This window comes from Ursus americanus, chromosome 4 (genome assembly GCF_024610735.1).
Source record: "Ursus americanus isolate L20-20 chromosome 4, mUrsAme1.1.p, whole genome shotgun sequence".
In the NCBI taxonomy this organism is placed as follows: Eukaryota; Metazoa; Chordata; class Mammalia; order Carnivora; family Ursidae; genus Ursus; species Ursus americanus.
In genome coordinates this window covers 20,326,353-20,350,977 of record NC_142130.1, presented here as the reverse complement: position 1 = coordinate 20,350,977, position 24,625 = coordinate 20,326,353, and the positions used below count along the sequence as shown (strand labels likewise).

The 24,625-nt window shown below is 37.4% G+C and overlaps 1 protein-coding gene across 8 annotated transcripts in view; it reads left to right on the top strand.

Annotated features, from left to right (window-relative positions):
* Nucleotides 1-24,625, top strand: part of MCF2L2 (MCF.2 cell line derived transforming sequence-like 2) — a 248,979-nt gene that overhangs the window by 210,867 nt on the left and 13,487 nt on the right. For all 8 annotated transcript variants that reach the window (XM_087861435.1, XM_087861430.1, XM_087861434.1 and 5 more), the window contains 3 exons: nucleotides 283-498; nucleotides 1,616-1,708; nucleotides 1,881-1,959. In XM_087861435.1, coding sequence (XP_087717561.1) covers nucleotides 283-498; nucleotides 1,616-1,708; nucleotides 1,881-1,959 — 388 coding nt within the window. The remainder of the gene's footprint in view (nucleotides 1-282; nucleotides 499-1,615; nucleotides 1,709-1,880; nucleotides 1,960-24,625) is intronic.

Sequence of the window (24,625 nt, the reverse complement as noted above, 5' to 3'; positions counted from 1 at the left end):
ACAAAGACAAAAAGATCAGAGTACCAGTATCTTTACTTCAAGTATTTCTAACCTGCTGTATGTTTATTACCTCGCACAGACCTATGTAACTGAATGGGGCCATGCTCAGTGAAGCTCACAGAAGAATAGTTTTGATTTAGTGGCAGATGAGCCTGTTTGGCACTTTCTAAATTGTCAGCTTCAAATAGGCGTACTTTATAATTTGAAAACAGACCCTTAAGAGTACTTTCCCTATCAAGCAATGTAACAGCTTCTTTTCATGTATATCTGTCTTCCCCAAAGGATGATATCAGGAAACTGGGCAAGCTCTTGATGCATGGCTCTTTCAACGTCTGGACAGTTCACAAGGATCGTTATAAAATGAAGGATTTTATCCGATTCAAACCCAGCCAGAGGCAAATCTATCTGTTTGAAAGAGGAATCATGTTCTGTAAGATTCGAATGGAGCCCAGTGACGAGGGCCTCGCTCCTCATTACAGCTTTAAGAAATCTATGAAGGTAAAGGGGTCCTGTTGCACTTGAGAAACAGCATGGTCCTATGGAGAGAAAAATCGTTATCCTTATCTTACAGATAAGGAAACTGAAGCCTAGAGAGGAGAGGTTAACTTGCCAAATGCCACACAACAGAACTAGGTTCCACACCCAGGTCTTTCTGACTCCGAAGTCCGGGCTTATAATCAGTCAGTGGATAGGGCCAGGGCTGGCGTAGAGGTGCCTTTGTGCTGGGTAGAGAACAGGGACCACATGGCAGCCTGTCCTGACAAACGAATTAGGAAAGTACCCTCCATGCAGATGGGGGAAAGATTTGCTGATTAGAGCATGGGCTGGATTTCATCTCCGACTTGTCCTTCTCAACCACACATCTTTGCATACAAGTGTTGGCAAAAACTCTGGAGATCTAGGAACCCATGTCCACACCAAGTGTCATCTCTAGCCTGCATACGAAATACTTCATAGCTGGTGATGAGACCACTCCCACCCCTCCACACACACCACACACATTTGTGCTCTTGTGGTTAAAGTTGTTAATTATTCATGGTAGCTTTTGTTATTTATGTTTCTTAATGGTACTAATTCAGTGACTATTATGTACAGATTTGTGAAATACTTAGGTGTTCTCTGGGAAACAAACTGAGGGTTTCAGAGCGGAGGGGGATGGGGGATGGGCTAGCCCGGTGATGGGTATTAAGGAGGGCACGTATTGCACAGAGCACTGGGTGTTATACGCAGACAATGAATCGTGGAACACTACATCAAAAACTAATGATGTACTGTATGGTGACTAACATAACATAATAAAAATTTTTTTAAAAAAAGAAATACTTAGGTGTTAATGGAGAAGTGATCTCTTTGCTTAAAGACTGAGGGCTGCAGCCCTACATATGGAAAGATGCAGTCTGTGTTGTCCCCTGAAACACAGAGGACAGAGGACACTGTGCCACACAATGCTTGTGTTTTATGCTCCCTGGGGCCATTAACAGAGGGCAACAAAACGCGCGGAAGGAAGATGGAAGAAGAGAGCTATCAAGGGTAGAAAGAACAAGAGTAGCTGACAGGGACAATTTTAAAATCAGAATATGGTAGCACAGGAATTTTTCTTCTTTCTTTACAATAGTTGATGACACTTTCAATTCGCCAGCTTGGAAGGGGGAGCAGCCGAAAGTTTGAAATTGCCAACCAAAACGGACTCGAAAAATACATCATGCAGGTAAAGCTCGTGTCTTCCCCATAGGTGTCTGCTACTCTTTCCTGTGTTCCCATGGCTTGGCGAGTGTTTTCTATCTCATTATTCTAGAGGTCACCCAGAGAATAAAAACCCTGTCCAGTTAATGCTCCAAGTGACCTGGTACTCATAGTATTTTCTTATCTGCAATTTGCAGGCACCTTCAAAAGAAATCAGAGATTGTTGGTTTTCAGAAATAAGTAAATTACTGATGGAACAACAAAACAATATTAAAGGTAAGGTTACCTTGCTAACTTTAGTAGGGAGAGTTGTACTGATTCCAACTTTGTGGTGGGTGTGCACAGTGTTGGTGAAGGATATTGTTGAAGGAAATGGTTGGCCAGGAAAATAACTGTGGGCCACATTTTCATGGTACCTGGAAGCACCTGTGCCTGCTTTAAGTTGTGTGGGGGTTTTTTGTGGTTGTGTGTGGCAGTGTCCCTTTCGACTGTGTTCCCCCCACATACCTAATTGCCAAGATCAACTTACTCAACCCCAAATCTGAAAGCCACCCAAGATTATGTTAATGGGGATTTAAATGGCCAATACTACTTTCAGAAGCTGTACTGCTTTTTTTTCAAAGCTGAGATATAATTAACATACCATAAAATGCACTCTCTTAAAGTGTGCAATTCCATGAGTGTTAGTCTATTCACAAGGTTGTACAGCCATTACCAGAACATTTTCATCACCCTCCCCAACAAAAAACCCTGTACCCATGAGCAGTCATTCCCCATCTTCTCCCTGCTCCCCTCTGCCCCTGGCAAACACTAATCTACTTTCTATCTCTATGGATTTTCTTATTCTGGACATTTTACATAAATGGAATCATATAAAATCTGGCACTTTCTGTCTAGTTTCTTTCACTTGGCATAATTTTTTCAGTGTTCATCCATGTTGTGGCATGTCTCAGTACTTCGTTCCTTTCCATGGCTGAAATATAGTGCATTGTATGGATATAGCATATTTGTTTATCCATTCGGAAGTTGATGGATATTGGGTGCTCTCCATTTTTTGGATATTGTAAATAATGCTGCTATGGGAACTTGTGTACACATTTTTGTGTGAACCTCTGAAAGAATATGTATGTATATAAATAATTGTTGGGCCATATGGTAAACCTATGTTAATTTTCTGAGGAACTTCCAAATTGTTTTCTGAAGTACTAGCACCGTTTCTTGTTTGCACCAGCAGTGTATAAGGGTTCCTTTGCACCAGCAGTGTATAAGGGTTCCATCTTCTCCCCTCCCTAATACTTGTGATTGTCATCCTTATTGTCATTGTCGTTCTCTCCTCCTCCTCCTCCTCCTCTTCTTCTTTCCCCCCTAGTAGGTGCGAAGTGGTAGCTCATTGTGGTTTTGATTTGCATTTCCCTAATGACTAATAATTTTCAGCATCTTTTCATGTGCTTATTGGCCATTTGTATATTTCCTTTGAAGAGATGTCTAGAGAACTTCTTTGCCCGTTTTTTAATTACTTTATTTGTCTTTTTGTGCTTGTTGTAAAAATTATTTATATATTCTGGGTACTAGACTCTTATCAAATATATGATTTACAAGTATTTTTTCCCATTCTGTGGGCTGTCTTTTCATTTTCTTGATGATGTCTTTTGAGGCACAAAAGTTTTTAATTTTGATGAAGTCTAATTTATATATTTTTTCTTTGGTTGCTTGTGTTTTGGTGTCATATCTAAGAAACCATTACCTAATCCAAGATTTACACTTGTGCTCTCTCCTAAAAATTTAGTTTTAACTCCTTGATCTGTTTTGAGTTAATTTTTATATAAGGTGTGAATTAGGGATCTAAGTTTATTTTTCCACATGTGTATATATATCCTGCTGTCCCTGAACCATTTGTTAGAAAGACTATTCTATTCTCTACTGAATGGTCTTGGCAATCGTTATGGACTCAAGTACCATAACAATGTTTGTGTTCCCCAAAATTCATGTGTTAGAACTTTACCTAATGGTAATACCCAGTGCTATGAGAAAGAGAAGACTTTGGGAGGTAATTAAGAGTAGATGAGGTTATAAGAGTTGAGCCATTATGAATAGGATTAATGCCCTTATAAGTGCCATGAGAGAACTTGCTTCCTCTGTCTGCTCTCTGCTGTGTGAGGATATAATGAGAAGTCACCAATCTACAACCCAGAATTGGATCCTCACCAGAACTCAACCACACTGGTTCTGTAATCTCAGACTTCTAAGCCTCCAGAACTGTGAGAAATAAATTTTTGTTGTATACAAGCTGCCCAGTCTGTGGTCCTTTGTTATAGCAGCCTGAACTAAGATAGCACCCTTGTTGAAAATCAGTTGGCCATAGATATAGAATTCTTGGTTGACAGTTGCTTTCTTTAAGCATTTTGAATATGTCATATCATGTACTGTTTTGTGGCCTCCATAGTTTTTGATAAGAAATCAGTTATTAATCTTATTGAAAATATTTTGGGGCACCTGGGTGGCTCAGTTGGTTAAGTGTCCGACTCTTGATTTTGGCTCAGGTAGTGATCTTACAACCCTGCATTGGGCTCTGTGCTGGGCATGGAGCCTGCTTGGGCTTCACTCTCTCCCTCTGCCCCTCCCCTGAGCACATGTGTACACCATCTCTCTAAAAATATGTGTGTGTGTGTGTGTGTGTATGAGAGGTAACATTATATATATATATATATATATATATATATATATATATATATATATATATATGAGAGGTAACATTTTTAAAAAATGTCTTGCATGCGACAAGTTGCTTTTCTCTTGCTGCTTTCAGATTCCTTATGTTTTGACAGTTTGATGTGTCTAGGTGTAGACCTCTTTGAATTTATATTTGTTGGAGTTTGTAGATAGATCATTTGGATGTGGAGATTAGTGTTTTTCATCAAATCTGGGAAGTCTTCAGCCATTATTTCATTAAGTATTCTTTCAGCCCCTTTGTTTCTGTCTTCTTCTGGATTTCCCATTCTGTCTATGTTGGTACACTCGATGGAGTCCTACAGGTCTTTATGGCTCTGTAAATTCTTTTTCACTCTTTTTCTTTCTCTTCCTCAAACTGGATAGTTTCAATTGACCTATATCTAAGTTCCCTGACTCTTTCTTCTGCCTGCTCAAATTTACTTTTGAGCCACTCTAGTGGATTTTTCATTTCAGTTATTTCAGAATTTCTATGGGCCCTTTCAAATATAATTTCTATTTTCTCAGTTTGATGAGAGTTTTTTCTCATACTTTCTTTTTTTTATGGTTTCCTTCAATTTTTTGAACAGTTTTAAATAGTTGATTTAAAGTCTTGGTCTAAGATGGACCTCATAGATACATATAGAACACTACACCCCAGAACAAAAGAATACTCATTCTTTTCGAATGCACATGGAACGTTCTCCAGAATAGATCATATGCTGGGTCACAAAACAGGTCTCAACCGATACCAAAAGACTAAAATTATTCCCTGCATATTCTCAGACCACAATGCTTTGAAATTGGAACTCAATCTCAAGGAAAAATTTGGAAGAAACTCAAACACTTGGAAACTAAGAACCATCCTGCTCAAGAATGATTTGATAAACCAGGAAATCAAAAATCAATTTAAGCAATTTATGGAGACCAACGAGAATGAAAACATAATGGTCCAAAACCTTTGGGACACAGCAAAGGCAGTCCTAAGGGGAAAATACATAGCCATTCAAGCCTCACTCAAAAGAATAGAAAAATCTAAAATGCAGTTTTTATATTCTCACCTCAAGAAGCTGGAGCTGGAACAGAAGAACAGGCCTAATGCATGCACGAGAAGGCAGGTGATCAAGATTAGAGTAGAGATCAATGAATTAGAAACCAGGAGCACAGTAGAGCAGATCAACAGAACTAGAAGCTGGTTCTCTGAAAGAGTAAATAAGATCGATAAGCCACTGGCAAGACTTATTCAAAAGAATAAGGAAAGGAGCCAAATTAATAAAATCATGAATGAAAAGGGAGGTGTCACAACAAACACCAATGAAATAGGAAGGATCATTAAAAACTTTTATCAACAGCTTTATGCCAATAAATTAAACAACCTGGAAGAAATGGATGCCTTCCTGGAAACCTATAAACTACCAAGACTGAAACAGGAAGAAATTGATTTTTTAAACAGACCAATTAATTATGAAGCGATTGAAGCAGTGATCAAAAACCTACCAAAAAAAAAAAAAAAGACTCCAGGGCCTGATGGATTTCCCGGGGAATTCTACCAAACATTCAAAGAAGACATAATACCTATTCTCTTGAAGCTGTTTCAAAAAACAGAAACAGAAGGAAAACTACCAAACTCATTCTATGAGGCCAGTATTACCTTGATCCCCAAACCAGGCAAAGACCCCATCAAAAAGGAGAATTACAGACCAATATCCCTGATGAATATGGATGCCAAAATTCTCAACAAGATCCTAGCTAATAGGATCCAACAGTACATTAAAAGGATTATCCATCACGACCAAGTGGGATTCATCCCTGGGATGCAAGGGTGCTTCAACATTCGCAAATTGATCAGTGTGATAGATCACATTAATAAGAGAAGAGACAAGAACCATATGATCCTCTCAATTGATGCAGAAAAAGCACTTGACAAAATACAGCATCCTTTCCTGATTAAAACACTTCGGAGTGTAGGGATAGAGGGTACATTCCTCAATTTCATAAAAACCCTCTATGAAAAGCCTACAGCAAATATCATTCTCAATGGGGAAAAGCTGAGAGACTTTCCCTTAAGATCAGGAACACGACAAGGATGCCCACTCTCGCCATTATTATTCAACATAGTGCTAGAAGTCCTTGCAACAGTAATCAGACAACAAAAAGGGATAAAAGGTATCCAAATCAGCAAAGAAGTCAAACTGTCTCTCTTCACAGATGACATGATACTCTATATGGAAAACCCAAAAGACTCCACCCCCAAACTACTAGAAGTTATACAGCAATTCAGTAATGTGGCGGGATACAAAATCAATGCTGAGAAATCAGTTGCATTTCTATACACGAAAAATGAGACTGAAGAAAGAGAAATTAGGGAATCCATCCCATTTACAATAGCACCAAAAATCATACGTTATCTCGGAATTAACGTAACCAGAGACATAAAGGATCTATATTCTAGAAACTACAAATCACTCTTGAAAGACATTGAAGAAGACACAAAAAGATGGAAAAATATTCCATGCTCATGGATTGGAAGAATTAACGTAGTTAAAATGTCTATGCTACCCAGAGCAATCTACACTTTCAATGCCATCCCGATCAAAATACCAATGACATTTTTCAAAGAACTGGAACAAACAGCCCTTAAATTTGTGTGGAACCAGAAAAGGCCCCGAATCGCCAAGGAATTGTTGAAGAGGAAAAACAAAGCTGGGGGCATCACAATGCCGGATTTCAAGCTGTACTACAAAGCTGTGATCACAAACACAGCATGGTACTGGCACAAAAACAGACACATAGACCAATGGAACAGAATAGAGAACCCAGAAATGGACCCTTGGCTCTTTGGGCAACTAATCTTTGACAAAGCAGGAAAAAACATTCAGTGGAAAAAAGACAGTCCCTTCAATAAATGGTGCTGGGAAAATTGGACAGCTACATGCAAAAGAATGAAACTTGACCACTCTCTCACACCATACACAAAGATAAACTCCAAATGGATGAAAGACCTCAATGTGAGACAGGAATCCATCAAAATCCTAGAGGAGAACATAGACAGCAACCTCTACGACATTGGCCACAGCAACTTTTTTCATGACACATCTCCAAAGGCAAGAGAAACAAAAGAAAAAATGAACTTATGGGACTTCATCAAGATAAAAAGCTTCTGCACAGCCAAGGAAACAGTCAAAAACACTAAGAGGCAGCCCACGGAATGGGAGAAGATATTTGCAAATGACACTACAGATAAAAGGCTGGTATCCAAGATCTGCAAAGAACTTCTCAAACTCAATACACAAGAAACAAATAAACAAATCATAAAATGGGCAGAAGATATGAACAGACACTTTTCCAATGAAGACATGCAAATGTCTAACAGACATATGAAAAAATGTTTAAAATCATTAGCCATCAGGGAAATTCAAATCAAAACCACACTGAGATACCACCTTACGCCAGTTAGAATGGCAAAAATTGACAAGACAAGAAACAACAATTGTTGGAGAGGATGTGGAGAAAGGGAAACCCTCTTACATTGTTGGTGGGAATGCAAGTTGGTACAGCCACTGTGGAAAACAGTGTGGAGGTCCCTTAAAAAGTTAAAAATTGAGCTACCCTATGACCCAGCAATTGTACTACTGGGTATTTACCCCAAAGATACAGATGTAGTGAAGAGAAGGGCCATATGCACCCCAATGTTCATAGCAGCATTGTCCACAATAGCTAAATCGTGGAAGGAACCGAGATGCCCTTCAACAGATGACTGGATTAAAAAGATGTGGTCCATATATACAATGGAATATTACTCAGCCATCAAAAAGAACGAATTCTCAACATTTGCTGCAACATGGACGGCACTGGAGGAGATAATGCTAAGCGAAATAAGTCAAGCAGAGAAAGACAGTTATCATATGGTTTCACTCATTTATGGAACATAAGAAGTAGGAAGATAGGTAGGAGAAGATAAGGGAAGAAGAAAGGGGGGGTAAACAGAAGGGGGAATGAACCATGAGAGACTGTGGACTCTGGAAACAAACTGAGGGCTTCAGAGGGGAGGGGGTGGGGTACTGAGATAGGTGACGGGTATTAAGGAGGGCACATATTGCATGGTGCACTGGGTGTTATACACAGGTAATGAATCATGGAACTTTACATCAAAAACTAGGGATGTACTGTATGGTGACTAACATAATATAATACAAAATATTATTAAAAAAATAAAGTCTTGGTCTAGGAAGTCTAATTATCTTAGAGTCAGGGACAGTTTCTCTTGATTGCTTTTTTTTTAATGTATGGGTCATGCTTTTTTGTTTCTTTACATGGCTTACAATGTTTCTGTTGAAAACTGGACATTTAATAACATAATGTGGCAATTTTAGAAATCGGAGTCTCCACCTCCAGTGGTTTTTGTTGGTATTGTTTGTTGTTTTGTTATTATTTGTTTATTTAGTAACTTTTCCAGTCTTTGCCATGAGCCCTGTGTGGATATTGGGGTGCACTTTCAGCACACCTTCAACAGACAGCCAAGCAGGTGACAATTCCACCTTAGCCTTCACTTGCTGTTTGTGCAGATTCCCCGGATTTCTCCCCACCAGATATGAGAGCATAAGGCCTTCTTAGATTTGTCCTGAACATGCACACATACTTGGGCATTTGTACATGGTCTTCTAGATTCTCAGGAAAATTTGGGAGCTTTTCAAAGCCACTATGGACCTCTCATTCCCAAGCTTTTCCTTTTAAACATTCAGTTAGCCTATTTTTGCCCCAGCTGTTATCCAGTGCTTCTAGTAGGCAGCCAAGAAGTTAAACAATTGCCTCTAGTAATTTTCAATAAATGCCCCTGGGAAAAATGTTTTTCACACTGTTCTAGCTATGAATAGGTCTAATAAAGATAGCCTTGTAAGTAGGGTATCCCAAGGAACCTCCAAACAAGTCAAATAATGACAGTTCTCTGGGAATGAGATTTTAAATGAACTCTAACCCTGTTCTGCCCCTTCCTATGGTTGCTAGATTGCTAATTTTCACCGTGATTGTAGGCTCTTGATTTCTAAGGCTACCATCAAGAAGGGGTAGGTTGGGAACAGAGCAGCCAAAACACCACAAACTCACTGTTCATATTAAGATTTAGCCATTTTTCTTGAATAAATGTTCTCCTGGTGCTCTAAGCCTTTGTTTAATTTCTAGTGTTCTGAAAATATTGTTTCTGACTATTTTTGCCAGTTTTTTCTATGTTTTCATGGAGAAGAGAATTTTTGAAGTTTTTTTTTTCCTGTACCATTTTCACAGGTATCACTTGCTTACTCCTTTAAGTAATTAACAATCATCTTTGAGTAGGCTTTGCCCTTTCACATTTGTTTTTTCAGTTGATCCTCATAGCAGCAGGGATATTTGGTAGGAAAATCTACAAGCATCAATTGAGTTCAGATATTTCCTTCAGGTAATGTTGTGAGGGCAAAGAAATGCTAGTCGCATGTGGAAAATCGATCTCTTATCATTTATACTGACAATGATTTGTGTGTTTGGTAAGGAAAGTTATGTAAATATGAAAAGATAAACTTTGTCCTCAGAGACTTATCAGGAATGCAACCATTTCACATTCTTTCTGTGTCTTCTCTGACCATTAGTTGGACAGGAAGATGCAAGGGTGGGTATGCGTGACGAGATGAGGAAAAAGATAAACTAGGAACTGTGACTGGAAAACCACCACATCAGTTTTCTGTCACAACAACCGAGTGATGTAAGTTCCTTATTTAAACTTTATTGGCCTTTGCCAAGAAATAATAACTACATTGTATAGTTTATTTTAATTTATATAAAGGTAATATGGGGAAAAACTATGATTTACTCTTAAACTATTAATCCTGTGCTAAATATATGTTAAGGTAATTGACTATGAATGCTCTGGAGGCATATGACAGGAAGATGTAACAACCCCAGTAGAAAAAATTACTTGTTTTCCCCAGAAGCAACATTCTAGTCACAAGATTGTTCTAGAAATCCTTACCATAGTTTCGCAGAGGATGTTTTAGGGATAGCCTGCATTAGAATTACTTGAAGGGCTTGTTACAAATGTAGATAGCTGGGTCCTACCCTAGAACGGTGGAATTAGGGCAGCTAGGGTTAATGGCTTGGAATATGCATTTTAGCTTATTAAAGTTTCTGGGAAGAGGCCTTAAACTACTTTTCTAAAAGATTTTATTTATTTATGTGACAGAGAGACAGCCAGCGAGAGAAGGAACACAGCAGGGGGAGTGGGAGAGGAAGAAGCAGGCTCCCAGTGGAAGAGCCCGATGTGGGGCTCGATCCCGGAACGCCAGGATCACGCCCTGAGCCGAAGGCAGCCGCCTAACAACTGCGCCACCCAGGTGCCCCCTTAAACTATTTTTTAAAAGATTTTATTTATTCATTTGAGAGAGAGAAAGAGAGCAGGAGGAGGAGCAGAAGGAAAGGGATGAGCAGACTCTGTGCTGGGCGTGGAACCCGACGCAGGGCTCAGTCCCAGGACCCTGAGATAGTTGACCCGAGCTGAAACCAAGAGTCAGATGCCTAACCAACTAAGCCACCCAGGTACCCCAAACTATTATTTTTAGAACAACTTTATAATTAACATAGTAAAGTGCACATATTTAAAGTATGCAATTTGATAAGTTTTGACACATGTATATACCTGTGAAAGCATCACCACAAGCAAGATAATGAACACCAAAAGTTTCCAAATGCACTTTTGTATTACCTTCCTCCTGCCCTTCCCTTATCTCCCACTGCTTCCCAGGTGGTCACTGATCTTCTTTCTGTCACTATAGATTAGTTTGAATTTTCTGTCATTCCATAAAGAGAATCATACAGCATGTCCTTTGTTTGGTCTGGTTTCTCTCACTCAGCATAATTATTTTGAGATTCATTGATGTTGCATTGTATAACAATAGTACATCCCTTTTAAGTGAGGTGTAGTATTCCATTGTTTGGCTATAACCCAATTTCTTTATCCATTTATCTGTCAATGAATATTTACACTTTCTTGGGCTGTTTTGAATAATGCGGCTATTAATGTTCAAGTATAAGTGTTCTTGTGGACATGTGTTTTTGTTTCTCTTGGGTAATCACCTAAGAGTGTAATGGTTAGGCCATATGGCAGGTACATGTTTACCTTTTTAAGAAATTGCTATCTTCCCAGTTGGTAATACCATCTTTATTCCCACAGTAGCGCATGAGAGTTTCACTGGTTCCACATTCCTCACCAAAACTTGATGTGGTCAGTCTTTTAATTTTAAGCCAGACTTATAATAGGTGTAGAATAGTAGGTTATTGAGGTTTTAATTTGCTTTTTCCTAGTGACTGATGGTCAAGCATCTTTTCATGTGCTTCTTTGCTCTCCATATATCTTTTTTCGGTGAAGTGTCCATTCAAAACTTCTGCTCATTGTTTTCTTATTATTAAGTTTGAGAGGTTCATTTTTATATACCCTAGATACAAATCCTTTATTAGACTTATGCTTTGCTAATATTTTCTTTAAGTGTGGAGCTTATCTTTTCATACTCTTAAGAGTATCTATTGGGGGTGCCTGGCTGGCTCAGTCTCAGGGTCTTTCAGGATTGGTGAGTTCAAGCCCCATGTTGGGCATGGAGTATACTTAATTTTTTTTTAAGAGTATCTTTTGAAGAAGAAGATTTTAATTGTGATGAAATCCAAGTTTTAAAAAATTTATGGATCATATTTTTGGTATGTGCCTAAGAAATCTTTGTCTAAGGTCACAGAGATTATCTCTGTAATTTTACAGTTAGGTTTCTAATCCATTTTGAGATTTTTGTTTGTTTGTTTTGGTATATGGTGTGAAACATGGATCAAAGTTCAGTTTTTTTGTTTATTGGTGTCCAGTTAGTCCATTACCATACCATTTCTCCAGTTGACTAGTTATATAAGTGCATCCATTTCTGGATGCTCTATTCTGGTCCGTTGATCTATTTCTCTATCCTCACATCAATACTTTACTATCTTGATTACTGTAGCTTTATAATAAGCCTTAAAATCAAATCCTTCAACATTGCTTTTCCTTTAAAAAAAATTCTATTTAAATTCCAGTTACTTAACATACAGTGTAATATTAGTTTCAGGTGTACAGTCAAGCAATTCAACACTTACATGCAACAGCTGATGCTCATCACAAGTACACTCCTTAACTCCATCACCTATTTCACCCATTTTCCCCCACTGCCCCTCTGGTAACCATCACTTTATTCTCTGTAGTTAAAGTCTGTTTCTTGGTTTGTTCCCCCCTCCTTTTTTCCCCCTGCGCTTATTTGTTTTGTTTCTTAATTCCACATATGAGTGAAATTCCATATATGAGTGAAATTATATCACAAATTATATTTGTCTTTCTCTGATTGACTTATTTCCCTTAGCATTATACTCTCTAGCTCCATCTATGTCCTTGCAAATGGCAAGATCTTGTTCTTTTTTATAGCTGAGTAATATTCCATTGTGTATATATACTACCTCCTCTTTATCCATTCATCAGTCAGTGGACATTTGGGCTCTCTCCATAGTTTGGCTATTGTTGATAATGCTGCTTTAAACATCGGGTTGCATATACCCCTTCCAATCTGTATTTTTGTATCCTCTGGGTAAATACCTAGTAGTGTAATTTCTGAGTCATAGGGTAGTTCTATTTTTAATTTTCTGAGGAACCTCCATACTGTTTTCCAGAATGACTGCACCAGTTTGCATTCCCATCAACAGTGTAAGAGGGTTCCCCTTTCTCCACATCCTTCCCAACACCTGCTGTTTCTTGTGTTGTTGATTTTAGCCATTCTGCCAGCTGTGAGATGATATCTCACTGTAGTTTTGATTTGCATTGTCCTGATAATGTGTGATGTTGAGCAACTTTTCATGTGTCTGTTGGTCATCTGTATGTCTTCTTTGAAAAAATGTCCATTCATGTCTTCTGCCCATTTTTTAATTGGATTGTGTTTTGGGTATTTAGTTTTATAAGTTCTTTATGTATTTTGGATACTAACCCTTTATCAGATATGTCATTTACAAATATTTCTCCCATTCCTTAGGTTTCCTTTTAGTTTTGTTGGTTGTTTACTTTGCTGTGCAGAAGCTTTTTATTTTGATGTAGTTATAATAGTTTATTTTTGCTTTTGTTTCCCTTGCCTCAGGGAACATATGTAGAAAGAATTTGCTGTGGCTGATGTCAAAGAAGTTACTGCCTGTGTCCTCTTGTAGGATTTTTATGGTTTCAGGTCTCACATTTAAGTGCTTAATCCATTTTGAATTTATTTTTGTGTATGGTATAAGAAAGTGGTCCAGTCTCATTCTTTTGTATGTTGCTGTCCAGTTTTGCCAATACCATTTGTTGAAGTGACAGTCTTTCTCATTGGATATTCTCACCTGCTTTGTCAAAGATTAATTAACAATATATTTGTGTGTTCATTCCTGGGCTTCTGTTTTGTTCTATTGATCTATGTGTTTATTTTTGTGCCAGGACCATATTGTTTTGATTACTACAGCTTTGTAATATAACTTGAAGTCTGGAATTGTGATATCTCCAGTTTTGCTTTTCTTTTTCAAGATTGCTTTGGCTATTCAGGGTCTTTTGTGGTTCCATACAAATTTTAGAATTGTTTGTTCTAGCTCTGAAAAATGCTGGTGGTATTTTGACAGGGATTGCATTAACTGTGTAGATTGCTTTGGGTAGTATGGACATTTTAACCACATTTGTGCTTCCAATCTATGAGCATGGAATGTCTTCCCATTTCTTTGTGTCATCTTCTATTTCTTTCATCAGTGTTTTGTAGTTTTCAAAGTGTAGGTCATTCACCTCTTTGGATAGGTTTATTCCTAGGTATCTTATTGGTTTTGGTGCAATTGTAAGTAGTATTGATTCCTTGATTTCCCTTTCTGCTGCTTCATTATTGATGTATAGAAATGCCATGCAGCAACTTCTTGCTAGACAGTCTTCAAAGCAAAGGAAACAAAAGCAAAAATGAACTATTGGGACTTCATCAAGATAAAAAGCTTCTGCACAGCAAAGGAAACAGTCAATAAAACTAAAAGGCAACCTATGAAATGAGAGAATGTCTTATCAGGTAAAGGGCTAGTATCCAAGATACATAAAGAACTTACCAAGCTCAACACCCAAAAAACAAATAATCCAGTCAAGAAACAGGCAGAAGACATGAACAGGTGTTTCTCCAAAGAAGATATACAAATGCCCAACAGACACTGAAAAAATGCTCCACATCACTTCTCATCAGGGAAATACAAACCAAAAAACCACAATGAGATACCACCTTATACCAGTCAGAATGGCTAAAATTAAGGAGACAGAAAACAACAAATGTTGGTGAGGATGTAGAGAAAGGGGAACCCTCTTATACTGTTGATGGGAATGCAAGCTGGTACAGCCACTCTGGAAAACAGTATGAGGTTCCTCAAGAAGTTAAAAATAGAGCTACCCTACAATCCAGCAACTGCACTACTAGGTATTTACCCCAAATATACAGATGTGGTGAAACAAAGGGGCACCTGAACCCCAATGTTTATAGCAGCAATGTCCACAATAGCCAAACTGTGGAAGGAGCCAAGATGTCCTTTGACAGATGAATGGATAAAGAAGATGTGATATATATATATATATATATATATATATATATATATATATATATATATATATATATAAAATTTATAATATATAATATATGGTAATATTATATATATAATTATATAATATATAATATATTATATATATATACACACACATATAATGGAATATTACTCAGCCATCAGAAAGGATGAATATTTGGCATTTGCATCGACGTGGATGGATCTGGAGGGTATTATGCTAAATGAAATAAGTCAATTGGAGAAAGACAATTATCATATGGTTTCACTCATATGTGGAATATAAGAAACAGTGCAGAGGACCATAAGGGAAGGGAGGGAAAACTGAGTGGGAAGAAATCAGAGAGGGAGACAAACCATGAGAGGCTCTTAACTATGGGAAACAAACTGAGGGTTGATGAAGGGGAGGTGGGTCGGGGGATGGGGTAACTGGGTGATGGGCATTGAGGGCATGTGATGAGATGAGCACTGGGTGTTATATGCAACTGATGAATTGTTGAACACTACATCTGAAACTAAATGATGAACTATGTGTTGGCTAATTGAATTTAAATTTTAAAAAAAAGAGAGAAAAAAGAAGAAAAAAAAAGAAATGCAACAGATTCCTGTACACTGATTTTGTATTTGCTGACTTCACTGAATTCATTTATTAGTTTCTAGCATTTTTTGGTGGAGTCTTTAGATTTTCTATATACAGTATCTTGTCATCTGTAAATAGTGAAAGTTTGACTTCTTCCTTGCCTGTTTGGATGCCTTTTATTTCTTTTTGTTGTCTGACTGCTGTGGCTAGGACTTCCAGTACTAGTTTGAATAAAAGTGGTGAGAGCGGACATCCCTGTCTTTTTCCTGGCTGTAGAAGAAAAGCTCTCAGTTTCCCTCTATTTGGGATGATATTAGCTGTGGGTTTTCCATATATGGCCTTTATTATGTTGAGGTATGTTCCCTCTATCCTGCTTTGTTGAGGGTTTTTATCATGAATGGATGTGTACTCCGTCAAATGTTTTTCTGCATCTGTTGGAATGATCATATGGTTCTTATCCTTTCTTTTATTAAGGTGATGTATCATGTTGATTGATTTGTGAATACTGAACCACCCTTGCCACCCAGGACTGAATCCCACTTTATCATGGTGAATGATTCTTTTAATGTATTGTTATATTTGGTTTGCTAATATTTGTTGAGGATTTTTGCATCTATGTTCATCAGAGATATTAGTTTTAGTTCTTTTTTTTTTTTTTTTTTGTGGTGTCTTTGTCTGGTTTTGGTATTAGGGTAATGCTGGCCTCAGAATGAATTGGGAAGCTTTCCTTCCTCTTTGGTTTTTTGGAATAGTTTGAGAAGAATTTGTATTAATTCTTCTTTAAATGTTTGGAGAATTCTACAGATAGTTGTAAAGCTATCTGGTCCTGGACTTTTCTTTGTTAGGAGTTTTTGATTACTGATTCAATTTCTTTGCTGGTTATTGGTCTGTTCAAGTTTTCTATTTCTTCCTGTTTCAGTTTTGGTAATTTATATGTTTTTAGAAACTTTTCCATTTCTTGTAGGTAATCCAATTTGTTGGCATACAGTTTTTCATAATATCCTCTTATAATTGTTTGTATTCTGTGGTATTGGTTGTTATTTTTCCTCTTTAATTTGTGATTTTATTTATTTGGGTCCTTTCTCTTTTCTTTTTGATAAGTCTGTCTAGAGGTTTATCACTTTTATTAATTTTTCGAAGAACCAGCTCCTGGTTTCATTGATCTGTTTTTTTTTTTTAAGTTTCTATACCATTTATTTCTGCTCTAATATTTATTATTTCCTACTGCTGGCTGTAGTCTTCATTTGTTGTTCTTTTTCTAGCTCTGTTAGATGTAAGATTAGGTTTTTTACTTCCTTCTTGAGGTAGGCCTGTATTGCTATGTACTTCCCTCTTAGGACTGCTTTTGCTGTATCCCAAAGGTGTTGGACACTCGGTGGACTCATTCATTCTTTAGTAGTATGTTGCTTAACCTGCGTGTATTTGTGGTCTTTCCAGATTTTTTCATGGGGTTGACTTCTAGGTTCACAGCATTGTGGTCAGAAAAGTTTGTATAGTATGACTTCAATCTTTTTGCATTTGTTGAGGCCTGTTTATGACCTAATATGTGACCTATTCTGGAGAATGTTCTGTGTGCACTTGGAAAGAATGTATAGTCTGCTGTTTTAGGATGGAATGTTCTGAATGTATCTGTTAAGTCCACCTGGTCCAGTGTGTCATTCAAAGACATTGTTTACTTGTCAATTTTGTGTTTAGATGATCTGTCCATTGATGTAAGAGGGGTGTTAATGTCTCCTACTGTTGTTGTATTATTATTGATTATTTCCTTTATGTTTGTTAGTAATTGTTTTATATATTTGGGTGCTCTCATGTTGGGTGCATAAATATTTATAATTGTTTTATCTTCTTGTTGGATTGTCCCCTTTATTATTATATAGTGCCCCTCTTTGTCTCTTGTTACAGTCTTTGTTTTAAAGTCCAGTTTGTCCAGTCGATTAAGCATCTGAGTCTTGATCTCAGTTCAGGTCTTGATCTCAGGGTTGTGAGTTCAAGCCCTGCATTGGACTTCACACTGGGCTTGGAGCCTACTTAAAAAAACAAATAAAGTACAGTTTGTCCAATAATTATTGTTACTCCAGATTTCTTTTGACATCCATTTGCATGATACATGTTTTTCCAACCCCTCACTTTCATCTACATGTATCTTTAGTCCATTTACATTCACAGTAATTATTGATAGATATGTATTTATTGCCATTTTATTACTTGTTTTGTGGTTGTTTCTGGAGATTTTCTCTGATCCTTGCATACCTTTCTCTCTTTCACATTTTGCTGATTTTCTTTAGTGACATATTTGGATTTATTTCTCTTTATTCTTTGAATGTTTATCAGTGTTTTTTGATATATGGTGACCATTAGGTTTGTATATAATGTCTTCTGCAAATAACAGTCTATATTAAGTTGATGGTTGTTCAAGTTTGAACCCATTCTTTTCTCCTCTCCTCCCCATGTTTTAAGCATATGTTATTATATTATATCCTTTTTTTGTGTGTGAGTTCCTTGACTGATTTTTACAGAAATATTCATTTTTACTGGTTTTGTGTTTCCTGGTTTTATATTGTCACTTTTTGGTCTCTCCTTTCCACTTAAAGATCCCCTTTAATTTGTTGCAGGGCTGGTTTAGTGGTCACAAGCTCCTTTAGTTTTTGTTTGTCTGGGAAACTCTTTTTCTCTCCTTCTATTATGAATGATAGCCTTGCTGGATGAATATTCTTGGCTGCAGATTTTTCCTGTTTAGCGCTTTGAATATATCATACCACTCTCTTCTGGCTTGCCAAGTTTCTGTTGAAAAATCTTCAGCTAGCCTTATGGGCTTTCCCTTATAAATTAATGACTTCTTTTGCTGCTTTTAAGATTTTTCCTTTATCAGTATATTTTACAAATTTAATTACCATATGTCTTGGTGTTGGCCTGCTTTTGTTGATTTTAATGGGAGTTCTCTGTGTCTCCTCAATCTGGATGTCTGTTTCCTTCCCCAGATGAGGTTAAGTTTTCAGCCATTATTTCTTCAAATAAATTTTCTGCCCCCTTTCTTCTCTCTTCTTCTCCTGGGACTCCTATAATATGAGTGTTATTACATTTGATGGAGTCACTAAGTTCCCTAAGTCTATTCTCACTTTGCATAAGTTTTTTCCTCTCATTTTGTTCATCTTCCTTGCTTTCCATTAGTTTGTCTTCTAGGTCATTAGTTCATTTCTCTGCTTCTTTCAGCCTGCTTTCATTGCATCAAGCATGTTTCTAATCTCACTTATTGCACTCTTCATTTCTGATTGATTCTTTCTTAGCTCTTTTATGTCTGTGGTAAGTGTCTCACTGATGTCTTTTATTCTTTTCTCAAGCCCAATGAGTATCCTTATGATCAGTTCTTTAAATTTTCTATCAGGCAAGTTACTTATATCTGTTTCACTTAGATCTCTGGCCATGGCCTCATCTTGTTCTTTCATTTGGGATGAATTCCTCTATCTTGGCATCTTGTCTAGGTCTCGTCTTCTTCTCTATGCTAGAAAAACCAGTTATATCTTCTGCTTCCGAAAATAATGGTCTTATAAAGAAGAAGTCATGTAGTGCCCTGGGCCTGGTGCTTCAGGTATTATCTTCAGTGTGTGCTGCATGCACTCTGCTATTGTGTTCTGGCTGCTCTATCCTTCAGGCCAGTCATCTGCAGAGGCTCTTCTTGACTGCTGTGAGCAGTGTTTGGTCCCTGGCCTGAATGTGGCAAGTGTTAACTAAGTGTGCTCTGGTCTGCTTGTGAAATGAGACCTCTCACCACCTCCACCAGAACTGAGGCCTTGCAAAAGTGTCTGACTGGGAGACGTGGTGTGGGCAAGACTTTGTACTGGTCTTCTGGGAGAGGGGCCCACCAAGCTGGGACTGAGGCAAGTGTGCCTGAGAAGAGTAGTTCCACTGGAGTGCATGGGTTGGGGCTTGGTGTAAGCAAGTTAGGCAGCCAGTGTTGGAACTGCTTCCTGCAGGTGGTTCTATATTATGCTGAGTGGTGGGGGAGGGAAATGACACCAACTATCTCCTTTGTTTCCAGAGAGGCATCTCCATGAATGCCGCCTCTCAGGAACACACTCTAAGAAGAGCAAATAGTCTCTCCACTGTGTGCCTCAGGCATTCTTCAGATCACTATTGCCATGCTGTATGGTCCAGGGTTGTTTGCCTGCCTTCTCTCCAGGAGCAGCTTGGTGTCCTCCAGGCTCTATCCCAGCCAAGCCCACTGATCTTTAAGATTCCAGGCTTTCAGCCCTGCTGGTTGCAAGAACTCATGAAAATTCAGCCCCTCTCATTTTCCAAGCCAGTGGCTATGGGGAAACGTTCTCCTTGTGCATTCCCCTGTGTGCTCCTCTCTCTGTCACCCTTCTCTGCGATCACGACTCCCTTCCCTCTGCAGCAGCTGTGATCTCTTTCTCCCCTAAACCACATCTCTGCACTTGCTACCTTCCTCAGTATGGCCTTTTCTCTCCCTTTAGTTGTGGAGTTTGTTCTGTCAGTCTTTAAGTCAATTTCTGGAGTATTTAGGATGATTTGACAGTTATCTAGTTGTATTTGTGGGATGAGGTGAACCTAGAGTTCTCCTATTCCACCTCCATATTCTGTTCTTCCTTTTTAAAGTTGTTTTGGCTGTTCTACATTGTTTACATTTCTGTGTGTATTTTAGAATCAGCTTTTCAATTTCTACAAAACTTGCTGAAATTTTGCTTGGTATTGTGTAAAATCTGTACATCAACTTAGTAAGAAAGGACATCTTAACAAAATTGTTCTTGATTGACAATTTAGATTTTAACTGAATCACCCTGCCCTGCTCTGCCCCACACAAAAAAGACACGTGTTTGTTATGAGGACATGACATTTATTCAGTTAACAATTCAGAAATACATTCTCAAGCCCTTCTCAAGTCCTAGCACTATGCTTCCTAGGTTGTGACAGTAATGTAAAATCTAAATAAGAAGCAGAACCCCACATGGAATATTCTCCAGAACAGATCACATGATAGGCCAAAAAACAAGTCTCAATAAATTTAAGAAGATTGAAATTATATCAAGCATCCTTTCCAACCACAGCAATATGAAATTAAAATCAAGGGGTGTCTGGGTGGCTCAGTCAGTTAAGCATGCAACTTTTGATCTCAGCTCAGGTCATGAGCTCAGGGTTATAAGATTGAGCCCTGCGTTGGACTCCAAGCTGGGTGTGGAGCCTGCTTGGGATTCTCTCTCTCCTCTCCCTCTGCCCCTCCCCCCAAAAAAATCAGTTACAGGAGGGACACCTGGCTAGCTAGTCAGTAGAGCATGCAACTCTTGATCTCAGGGCTGTAAGTGAGCCCCATGTGGTGTGTAGAGATTACTTAAAAATGAAAAAAATTGGGTGCCTGGGTGGCTCAGTTGGTTAAGCGTCCAACTCTTGGTTTCATCTCAGGGCATGATCTTAGGGTCATGAGATCAAGCCCCACATTGGGCTCTATGATGGGTGTGGACCCTGCTTGAGAGTCTCGCTCTGTCCCTCCCCCATCTCCCAGCTCTCTCTCAAAAAAATGAAAAACAAACAAATAAATAAATAAATAAATAAATAAATAAATAAAAATCTTTAAAAATCAGTTACAGGAAAAAACTAGAAGAAACACAAAAACATGGAAGCTAAATAACATGTTTCTAAACAACCAATGGGTCAATGAAGAAATCAAAGTAAAAACAAAAGAATACTTGCAGACAAATGAAAATGGAAACACTACAGTTCAAAATCTTTGCAACACAGCTAAAGCTCTTTTAAGAGGGAAGTTTATAGTGATACAGACATACCTCAAGAAAGAAGAAAAATCTCAAATAAACACTTTAACCTCACATATAAAGGAACTGGAGGGCACCTGGGTGGCTCAGTCAGTTAAGCAACTCTTGGTTTCAGCTCAGGTCATGATCTCAGGGTTGTGAGATTGAGCCCTGCATGGGGCTTCATGCTCAACAGAGTCGGCTTGTCCCTCTCCCTCCCCCTCTGCTTCTGCCCCCACTTGTGTGTGCATGTGCTCTCTCTAAATGAATAAATAAAATCTTTTTTTAAAAAAAGGAACTAGAAAAATAAAACAAACCCTAAAGTTAGTAGAAGGAAGGAGGTAGTATAGATCAGAGTGGAAATAAGTAAAATATAGATGAAAAAATAGAAAGGATCAATGAAACTAAGAGTTGGCTCTTTGAAAATTAAACAAAACTGATAAACCTTTAACTAGGCTCATCAAGAGAAAAAGAGAGAGGACTCCAATAAAAGCAGAAATGAAAGAGAAGTTACAACTGACACTAGAGAAATACAAAGGATTATAAGAGATGACTACAAAAAATTATATGCCAACAAATTGGACAACCTAGAAGACATGGATAAATTCCTAGAAACATACCATCTTCTAAGACTGAATCAGAAAGAAATAGAAAATCTGAACAGACAATTACTAGTAACAAAATTAAATCAGTAATTAAAAAACAAAAACAACTCCCAACAAACAAAAGTCCAGGTCCAAATGGCTTCACAGGTGAATTCTACCAAACATTTAAAAAAGAGTTAAACCTTTTTTCTCAAACTATTCCAAAAAATAGAAGAGGAAGGAATGCTTCCAAATTCATGCTATGAGGCCAGCATTACCCTGACACCAAAACTAAAGATACTATTAAAAAAGAAAATTACAAACCAATATTAGGGGATGTTCATCAGGGGATGAACATAGATGCAAAAATCCTCAACAAAATATTAGTAAACTGAATTCAAAAATACATTAAAAGAGTCATTCACCACAATCAGGGAATTTATTCCAGTGATACAAAGATGGTTTAATATATGCAAATCAATGTGATACATCATATTAACAAAATGAAGGATAAACATCATACAGTCATCTCAATAGATGCAGAAAAAGCATTTGACAATATTCAACATCCATTTACTATAAAAATCTCTCACCAAAGTAGATTTAGAAGAAACATACTTCAACATAATAAAGTCCATATATGAAAAACTCACAGTTAACCTCATACTGAACAGTGAAAAACTGAGATCTTTTCCTCTAAGATCAGGAAAAAGACAAGGATGTCCACTCTCATCACTTTTAACCAAAATAATACTGGCGGTCCTAGCCATCAGGCAAGAAAAAGAAATAAAAGGCATTCAATTTGGCAAGCAAGAAGTAAAATTTTCACTATTTGCAGATGACATGATACTATATAGGAACTCTAAAGACTCCACCCCCCCAAAAAACTATTAGAACTAATAAATGAATTCAGTAAAGTTTCAGGATACAAAATCAACATACAGAAATCTGTTGTGTTTCTATACACTACTAATAAAATAGCAGAAAGAGCAATTAAGAACACAATCCCATTTACAATTGCATCAAAAACATTACAATATCTAAGAATAAATTTAACCAGAGATGGAAGACCTATACTTTGAAACCTATAAGACATTGATGAAAGAAATCAGAGATGACACAAATAAATGGAAAAATATATGAAGCTCATGGATTGGAAGAAAAAATATTGTTAAAATGTCCATACTACCCAAAGGAATCTATAGATTCAATGCATTCCCTATCAAAATACCAATAGCATTTTTCACAGAACTAGAACAAATAATCCTAAAATTTATATGGAACCACAAAAGCCAAAGCAATATTGAGAAAGAAGAACAAAGCTGGAGCTATCACAATCCCATTCAAGATTTAATACAAAGCTATAGTAGTCAAAACAGTATGGTATTGGCACAAAATAGACACGGATCAATGGAACACAATTGACAGCCCAGAAATAAACCCATGCTTATATGGTTAGTTAATCTATAACAAAGGAGGCAAGAACACATAATGGGGAAACAACAGTATCTTCCATAAATGTTGGGAAAACTGGACAGCTATATGCAAAAGAATGAAACTGAACCACTTTCTTATACCATACACAATAATAAATTCAAAGTGGATTAAAGACCTAAGTGTAAGACCCCAGACCACAAAATTCCTAAAAGAAAACATAGGCAATAATCTCTTGGAAATCAGCCTTAGCAATATTTTTCTAGGTTAGTCTCCCCAGGCAAAGGAAGTAAGAGCAAAAATATAAACTATTGGGACTACATAAAACTAAAAAGCTTTTACACAGCAAAGGAAGCCATCAGCAAACCAAAAAAGGCAACCTACTGAATGGGAGAAAACATTTGCAAATGATATATCCAATAAGGCATATATAAAGAAGTCATACAACTCAATGCCAAAAAGTCCAATCTAGTTAAAAAATGAGAGGACCCAAATAGACATTTTTCCAAAGAAGACATCAGGGAAATGTAAGTCAATACCACAATGAGATACCACCTCACACCAGTCAGAATGGCTAGTATCAAAAAGACAAGAGATAACAAATGTTGCTGAGAACAGGGAGAAAAGGGACCCTCAAGCATAGCAGGGATATTAATTGGTGCAGCCATTATGGAAAACAGTATGGAGATTCCTCAAAAAACTAAAAATAAGAGTGCCATACTATCTAGTAATTCCACTTCTGGTTATTTACCCAAAGGAAATGAAAACACTAATTCAAAAAGATATATGCACTCTTATGTTTAATGTAGCATTATTTACAATAGCCAAGATACGAAAGCAACCTAAGTGTCCATAGATAGATGAGTGAATAAAGAAGAAGTGGTATATATACACAATGGAATATTACTTGGCCATAAAAAAGAATGAAGTCTGGCCATTTGCAACAACATGGGATGGACCTAGAGGGTATTATGCTGAGTGAAATAAGTCAAAGAAAGACAAGTATTTTATGTCACTTACATGTGGAATCTAAAAAACCAACCAATCAAGCAACAATAACAAAAAAGAAATAACTGATAAATATAGAGAACATAAACTAGTGGTTACCAGGGTGTGGTGGGTGGGGAATAGGGAAAATAGGTGAAGGGGATTAAGAGGTACATACTTCCAGTTAGAAAATAAATAAGTCACTGGAATGAAAAGTACAAAAAAAAAAAAAAAAAAAAAGCAGAACCAGACCTAACATGAGATAAAAA